Here is an 8605-nt window from a genome sequence, read left to right as displayed (position 1 = left end):
GTCGGGATTCGGCCAAGTTATTCTGCCCGACCGAACCCCAATTTACATATGCAAATTAGGGGCAGGGAGGAAAATCATGCGACTGTCACAAAACAAGGAAGTAAAATATTTTTCCCCCACTCCTAATTTGATATAGAAATTAGGATTCAAAATCTTTCGTGAAGGAAAATAGTGGATTCAGCGCATCCCTTCTAGCCAGTTCATTTTATCGGTCAGATCAAGCCGGTTTCCTACATGGGTTCCAACACTAACAAATGAGAATATTAAAGCATCGAATGATTTAAAAGTACCCGACGCGGCATGAGGATTCCTCACTGCTGGCCCCCAAAAAAGGGAGCCGTTTCATGATATGACATACGAAAACCCCCAAGGCTAGCACAGGTAATCCACTAGCAAGAAATAGCATTGCAGAAGCTCTGCCTGGAAAGCACTTGCCCAAACCTCCTCATGATTAAAAAAAGAAAGAAGCGTTGCTTTTGTTCCAGTTTGATGGCCATCAATGAAAAAATGCCCTGTTTATTTACACTCTCCGCTTGGCTGCAGTCACATAATAAATAGTCTTAGTCTTCACTTGAGCACGAGCATAAGCACAAAAGCTATAAAATACAGGCAGATCCAGTGACATAGCAATTCCATGGACCCGCACTGTAACCATGCAAAGAAACGAAAGGAATCACCGAGTTTAACTCCTGCCATGTAACATTACAACAAGCCCTCTATTAGCAGAGGTTAAATAGGTTTGAAGCCCTGCTCGATATCAATGGGAACACCTTTAGGGCCCCGCCTTGAGGAAGAAAGGGCCAATCCCCCTCGGCTCGGCTGCTAGAGCAATAATGAGACATTCTCAAGCGTGTGACCATAAAGGTAAGCCGATTGGGGCAAAAAAATGATCTACTGTTACTTTAAAAACGAGCAGCGTACTCGAGTCCCGCAATAGCATTTGAAAAGCGCATGGGACTTTATTTTTTTTCTGCTTACGCCCCTTTCCAGTATGAAGTGGTGATTTTGAGAAGTTAAAAAAAAAAAAAAATGGAGGGTAGTATTGCATAGGAGTACCAGAAAACTGCCTCATCGGAAACAAACTATTTACATTAAATAAGACACCGAACTGTTTGCAGACTCTTCTCTGCTACGTTTACAGCGTGGTGCAATACGTATTGTGGGGGGAGGAGAAAATGGACTGATTCCGGCACTCGATACCGTAAAGTAGCACAGACTGCCACATCAGAGAAAAGCATAGGGGGGGAGGAGGTAGAAGGAAGGCATGAACGGGAGGGGGAACAAATCAACCAATAGGGACACAGGCTTCATTTCTGGTTTCGGAGCTGATTGGACAACCAGTCGAGTCCTTCATAAAGCCCGTCTCCACTAGTAGCACATGTAGCCTGGATGTACCAGTTCCTATGGCGAAGGGAATGCAGGCCTAACTTGTCTGTGATTTCTGCTGCATTCATGGCGTTGGGCAAGTCCTGAAAGAAAAGGAGTGTTTAGTATTGAAAGCAGACAAGAGAGTAAAGATGCAATGCAGTTACTCCAAGCTTCCTTGCACTAAGCTGTCACATACAGATCGCCATGTGATGGGATCATTAAAGAGGTTGTTCGACTTCCAAAACACTTTTTTCAGTTCAGTGGGTTCCAGATTGTTCCCCAGAAATAAAGATTTTTTTTCAATGACTTTCCACTTTTTATTTACCGTTTTTCCAAAATCTAACTTTAAAGGGGTTGTTCACCTTCCCAACACTTTTTTCAATTCAGTTGTTTTCAGATTGTTCCCCAGAAATAAAGACTTTTTCAATTACTTTCCATTATTTATTTTTTACTGTTTTTCCAAAATCTAAGTTTAAAGTTGAATGTTAGTTTCTCTGGTGTTTCAGTCTGACAGCTCAGTAATTCAGATTCTGTTACAATTTTACAACATTTAGTTGATCCATTTCTCAGCAGCATCTCTGGAGTATCAGCAACTATTGTATCAAGTCTAACAGCTGCCTGTAATGAAACCCAGAGATTCTGCTCAGCAGGGACAGAGAGAACAAATGGATCAACTAAATGTATCAATTTAGAACAGTTTACAGGGTCAGCGACAACCTCCCACAGCTGCGTCCGAAAAATGACACTTTACATTTCAATATTACAAAAACGGTCACACCTAGAAAATAGAAAGTAACTGGAAAAAGTCTTTATTTCTGGTGATCTGAAAACAACTATTTGTTTGAAGGTGAACAACCCCTTTAAAGGGATACATACTGTAATGGGAAAAAAAAATTCCCAAAATGAATCGGTTAATAGTGCTGCTCCAGCAGAATTCTGCACTGAAATCCATTTCTCAAAAGAGCAAACAGATTTTTTTTATATTCAATTTTGAAATCTGACATGGGGCTAGACATTTTGTCAGTTTCCCAGCTGCCCCAGGTCATGTGACTTGTGCCTGCACTTTAGGAGAGAAATGCTTTCTGGCAGGCTGTTGTTTTTCCTTCTCAATGTAACTGAATGTGTCTCAGTGGGACCTGGATTTTACTATTGAGTGTTGTTCTTAGATCTACCAGGCAGCTGTTATCTTGTGTTAGGAAGCTGCTATCTGGTTACCTTCCCATTGTTCTTTTGTTTGGCTGCTGGGGAGGAAAAGGGAGGGGGTGATATCACTCCAACTTGCAGTACAGCAGTAAAGAGTGACTGAAGTTTATCAGAGCACAAGTCACATGACTTGGGGCAGCTGGGAAATTGACAATATGTCTAGCCCCATGTCAGATTTCAAAATTGAATATAAAAAAAAAAAATCTGTTTGCTCTTTTGAGAAATGTATTTCAGTACAGAATTCTGCTGGAGCAGCACTATTAACTGATTCATTTTGAAAAAAAAAAAACATTTTTTTCCCATGACAGTATCCCTTTAAATTGATTTTACTGAAGATACCTTTGTGAGTGTAATCTTAATTATTTATTCAAATTGTATAAACGCTTCCACAGGTTGCTTCATTTTACCCACTAAGGACACAAGGAGAGAGCCGAAACACTTATCACTTATCAATGCTTTTATTAACTTACTTCTTGTAAGTATGATCACCTGCCAGATACAATAGGAACCGGAGTGTGGGCTTTTGTAACTTAAAACTTGACACCAAGGGTGTAAATTCAAAATTGTGTTTTAAAATTATAGAAATATTCTTTGTTTTTAAGGAACTGTATTCCACTGGATAACTGTCCGCTAAGGTGGTGCAGAACTTTGAGTGTAACTGGACACTTGGGTGAATTTAAGCGATAAAAATTTACTAACGGTGTATGTAAAATAAGTGTTTCTTAAAATACTGCACTATATTATCTGTTCTTTCCCCCTTAACGACCTTTGGTCTTTGAGGTACAGCAATCTATTTGTGGAAAGTGTCTGAGGGCGGAGGAGAGCCCTATTGATTGCCAGATTGGGGAGACACCTTCATTTTAGAGCATCAGCTTTTTGTAATTAGATTCATTACAGTAGCAATAGCAAGACCATGCGACAGGAAGGGAGGACAACACAATACACGTATGGGACCTGTTATCCAGAATGCTCGGGACCTGGGGTTTTCCGGATAAAGGATCTTTCCGTAATTTGGGTCTTCATACCTTAAGTCTACTAGAAATTCATTTAAACATTAAATAAACCCAATAGGCTGGTTTTGCTTCCAATAAGGATCAATTATATCTTAGTTGGGATTAAGTACAAGCGACTGTTTTATTACTACACAGAAAAAGTTGTATTTGGATAAAATGGAGTCTATAGGAGATATGCCATTCCTTAATTCGGAGCTTTCTGGATATCGGGTTTCCGGATAAGGGATCCTATACCTGTATTATCCTTTGTAATATGTCAAACCTGATTCAACAACATGCTGGAATTATTTACCGTGAAGCAGTTAGTGGAACCATATTTAATGTTCCAATAATCTTAACAACGCAGTTACACACAAGCAAATACGTAAATGAAAACGGAAAGCACAACAAAGAGCTGTAGTACCAACCTGTTTGTTAGCAAATACTAGTAAGACGGCATCACGGAGTTCATCTTCTGCTAACATTCTCATAAGCTCTTCCCTGGCCTCATTCACTCGCTCGCGGTCATTACTGTCCACCACAAAGATCAAACCTGCAAAGTACAAGAAAGGAAAAGTCAACAGTTACTTAGAACATTTTCTGAAATATTTGCTTTTAAACAGTAAGTTCAATTAACATGTACAGTCAAAAACCTTTGCAGGACCAAACAACATTATTTATTGCGTTTCACCATAAACAAGTACCCTACTGCAGTCAGGCTGAATCGTACAACTGATCAGCGCTGCGCAATATGTTGGCGCTCTTAAAATACATGTTAAAGGGGAACTATCGCAAAAATTAAAATGCAATCAAAGCTCCATCATACTGTAATAAGAAACTAAATACAATCAAATATTCTGTATTGTTTCTGAAATAATCAAATTTATCTTCACTATTCCTTTCTCAGTAACAGTTTCTCTTCATTGTCTCTTCATGCAGGAGTTGGGTGTCAGATATTCATTGACAGTTAGATCCAATATATCTTATAAGGGGGCTCCTTTTGCCTATAACATATTTGAGCTCACTGAAATAACGGATTCCAGTACAAACAAAATAACTGCCTTTTGCACAAATCCTGCATGTAGAGATGGGATTTATGATAATTTAAATTGAGTGAGCTCTTATACATCTTCTAGGCAAAATGATCCCCCCTGTAAGATATATTGGATCTAACTGTCAATGAATATCTGACACCCAACTGCTGCATGAAGACAGAATGAAGAGAAACTGATGCTGAGAGAAGAATAGTGAACATAAACTTGATTATTTCAGAAATAGTACAGAATGTTTGATTGTATTTACAAAGTTTCTTATTTCAATATGATGAAGCTCATATTCAATTTTCATTTTTTGCGATAGTTCCCCTTTCTAATAAATACATGTTAATAATGATCATCATGTAGATCAATTCATCAGAGGTGACTAAATGCTTGAATGTAAATGGAAGCAGGAAAGAGGTACCACAACTGCACGGATTTATGGAGCAGGGTAGTCCAGGTTCTGAGAATATCAGCAGACTACAATGCAATAGTGGGGGTGTAGCTCACCATAAGAAGATGGTTCAACACGAATTTTGAAATTGCCATCTCTAAACATTGGCCATCTTATTCATGCCAAACCTAGTGAATAGTATTTATAGCAACGTAAAGTGGTTAATGTTTATATGCCTTATAGGAGTACTTCACTTATAAAATCAGTACACAAAGCTGCCTGCCAGAACCCAGGCTAAATGCCAGTTGGGACAAGGTTTGGTCAGAATACCTCTTTGCTCTTTTAGAAATTCCTGATTAGCCAGCTGCAAGAAAATTAGGGTGAGATTTGGGATGAATACTTATTTGCTTTTCCATATACTTTCAGCTGATGCGCTTATTAAAGGGGAGGTTCACATTTAAGGAAACTTTTATTCAGGCTCTCCTATTCCAGTCTCTTATTCAAATCAATGCATGGTTGCTAGGGGAATTTGGACTAGTTACCAGATTGGTTAAGATGCAAATTGAAGGGCTGCTGAATAAAAAGCTAAATAACTCAAAAATCACAATTAATAAAAAATGAAAACCAATTGCCAATTGTTTTAGACTATCACTCTCTACATAAAAATAAAAGTTTTCAAAAGGTGAACAACCCCTTTAAACAGGAACTATCTCGAAAAAATTTAAATTGCTTTCCTAGAAGATGAATTAGAGCTCACTCAAATAACGGATTCCAGTACAAACAATCTAACAAAATAACTGCCTTTTGCACAAATCCTGCATGTAGAGAGACATGATGTCTGGTGAGTTTAATAGAGTGAGCTCTAATAAATCTTCTAGGCAAAAGGAGCCCCCCTATAAGATATATTGGATCTAACTGTCAGTGATTATCTGACACCCAACTGCTGCATGAAGAGAGAATGAAGAGAAACAGATGCTGAGAGAGGAATAGTGAAGGTAAACTTGATTATTTCAGAAACTGTACAAAATTCTTAATTGATCATATTTAGAAAACTTTAATTCAGTATGATGAAGCTTATATCAAAATTTCATTTTCACGATAGTTCCCCTTTAACCTTGTTATAAGGTAAGGGAGAGAGGAGATTTGAGCACAGTTGGAGCTCAACAAGGTTCAAACTGGAAAAAATCTAAAACCACCAATGAACACAAATTTTTACTGAATAATTACAAACCAGAGTTGATCAATTGCTTTTACATAGTAGGCAAAACATCTGATACAGAGGAACAACAGGGTCATATGATTCAAAGACGACTCTGGAGCTATAAATAAATACATAAATCCCAGACTTACCTTGTGTGTTTTGGAAGTAGTGACGCCACAGAGGTCTAATCTTGTCCTGACCACCAACATCCCACACTGTGAAACTGATGTTCTTGTATTCTACTGTTTCAACATTAAAGCCTGTGGGGAGGGAACACAATTAGAAATATATAAAGGCTAAAAATGAAAGGTTGCCTTAGCAAACACTATATAAACAAGAGTTTCTTCCTACGTTGATACTAGGGATGCACTGAATCCAGGATTCGGCTGAATCCTTCTGCACAGCCAAACCAAATCCTAATTTGCATATGCAAATAAGGGGCAGGGAGGGAAATCGGGCGACCTTGTGTCACAAAACAAGTAAAAAAAAAAAGTTTTCCCCTTCCCACCCCTAATTTGCATATGCAAATTAGGATTTGTTCGGTATTAATCCGAATCTTTTTCAAAGGATTCGGGGGTTTGGCCGAATCCAAAATAGTGGATTCAGTGCATCCCTAGTTGATACCTCACGCTGTATCTGTGCTATCATTGGCCGTGCTTGCAACTAGATTGTTTATTATGCAAAATGATATTTGTTGTTAAGCACTAAAGTCCATAAACACAGCAAGGGGGGGTTATTAAACTCTGAATGCCAAAAACCCGAAAAATGTGTTTTTTTTTTTTTACTATAAAATCCGAATTTTTACTGGAAAAAAAAAACCAAACAATTTTTGCGGGATTTATAATAACCCGATTATGGAAAAAGGCCGAAACTGAAAATCCGGCATCTCATACCAACGAGGTTACATATAAGTAGGGATGCACCGAATCCACTATTTTGGATTTGGCCGAACCCCCAAATCCTTCACAAAAGATTCGGCCGAATACCGAACTGGATCCTAATTTGCATATGCAAATTAGGGGTGGGAAGGGAAAAAGGTTTTTTACTTCCTTGTTTTGTGACAAAAAGTCACGCAATTTCCCTCCCCGATTCTGATTTGGATCGGCCAGGCACAAGGATTCGGCCGAATTAGAATCCTGCTGAAAAAGGCAGATTCCTGAACCGAATCCTGGATTTGGTGCATTCCTACATATAAGTCCCAAAGATATGTGGCTTCTAATGTAGTTGGCCAAAAATGCAATCTATGAAGGCTGGAGTGAAGAAATGACTAAAATAATAGCCAGAACATAAGTTCTTCCTTCACAGCTCTCTAACCCGTTACTTGACGACTTGAAGGGGAAGTCACAAAGGACTGTTCAGTTAGTTTGCTCAGCTTTTAATATTCAAAAAGGAAATTGGGTCCTTTCTATTATGTAAGACAGGAGTCGCCAACCGCCGGGCTGCAGACAGTCCTGAACTGGGCCGCCGAACAATTAATGCAGCGCACCGACCCATCCGATCCCCTCACCAACCCCACCCCCCGGTCTTTGCAACAAAAAAAAAAAAAAAAGGTTGGGGACCCCTGATGTAAGACATCTGTTCTTTGAAGCCTTTATAGATACATTCTTTATTTTGTATGGCCTATTTTCCTAGCTTTATTTTTACACTGAACCAATAGGATGACTCCATGTCCAATTGTCTCTTGGCCTATGGTAGGACTGATGGTTTTCTAGCTGCATTCCTTTGAACGTGTTGCTATAATGGAGTCACTTCCTATAGAAGCAGCACAGGGTAGAACATTCACCTCTAAGCAAACTGCCAGCCAGATCACTGTACCGATTTAAACGTCAGAACAATGCAGGAGTCATGGCCGAGTTCCTTACCTATAGTTGGAATTGTTGTTACTATTTCTCCCAGCTTCAGTTTGTACAAAATAGTAGTCTTTCCAGCGGCATCAAGACCCACCATGAGAATACGCATCTCCTTCTTGCCAAAAAGGCCTTTGAAGAGATTGGCAAACATATTCCCCATGTTGGAAATGAGGTTATTAAGACTGGATGATAAAACCTAAGAGAAAACAAACAGAATATCAGAATACTATCCAAGCATTATTAAAAGGGGAAACAAATAACACATTAAACCTAATGAAGAACTAAAGCTCGACAAATTTACAATACAGGTATGGGGCAAGTTATCCGGAATGTTAAGGACTTGGGGTTTTCCTGATACGCATCCCATACCTGTACAAGGCTGATTAGTATTTAATTCAGATTCACATTACACGGCAGCATAGAAACCAGTACATTCTGCACCACTGATCCCCATTAATTAAAAAGCCTGTAACATTAGCTTCAATGGCAGTTTGCTACAAATGATCAAAGCCAATAGGTAGAGGTATCTTCTGATGCCCTGGGCAAGGTATCTATTGCTG

The 8605-nt window shown here is 38.9% G+C and overlaps 1 protein-coding gene across 1 annotated transcript; it reads right to left on the bottom strand.

Annotated features, from left to right (window-relative positions):
- Positions 1-995: 995 nt before the first annotated feature.
- On the bottom strand, positions 996-8233 carry arf5.L (ADP ribosylation factor 5 L homeolog; the record flags this gene model as incomplete). The annotated part of the gene is given in 4 exon segments (NM_001087005.1): positions 996-1469; positions 3992-4116; positions 6345-6455; positions 8058-8233. Coding segments are annotated over 4 exon segments (546 nt in total). The 5' UTR covers positions 8206-8233.
- Positions 8234-8605: the final 372 nt, after the last annotated feature.

Source organism: Xenopus laevis, chromosome 6L (genome assembly GCF_017654675.1).
Source record: "Xenopus laevis strain J_2021 chromosome 6L, Xenopus_laevis_v10.1, whole genome shotgun sequence".
Taxonomy (NCBI): domain Eukaryota; kingdom Metazoa; phylum Chordata; class Amphibia; order Anura; family Pipidae; genus Xenopus; species Xenopus laevis.
Note: the sequence above shows the minus strand (reverse complement) of the source record. Positions and strands in the feature narration are given on the sequence as shown.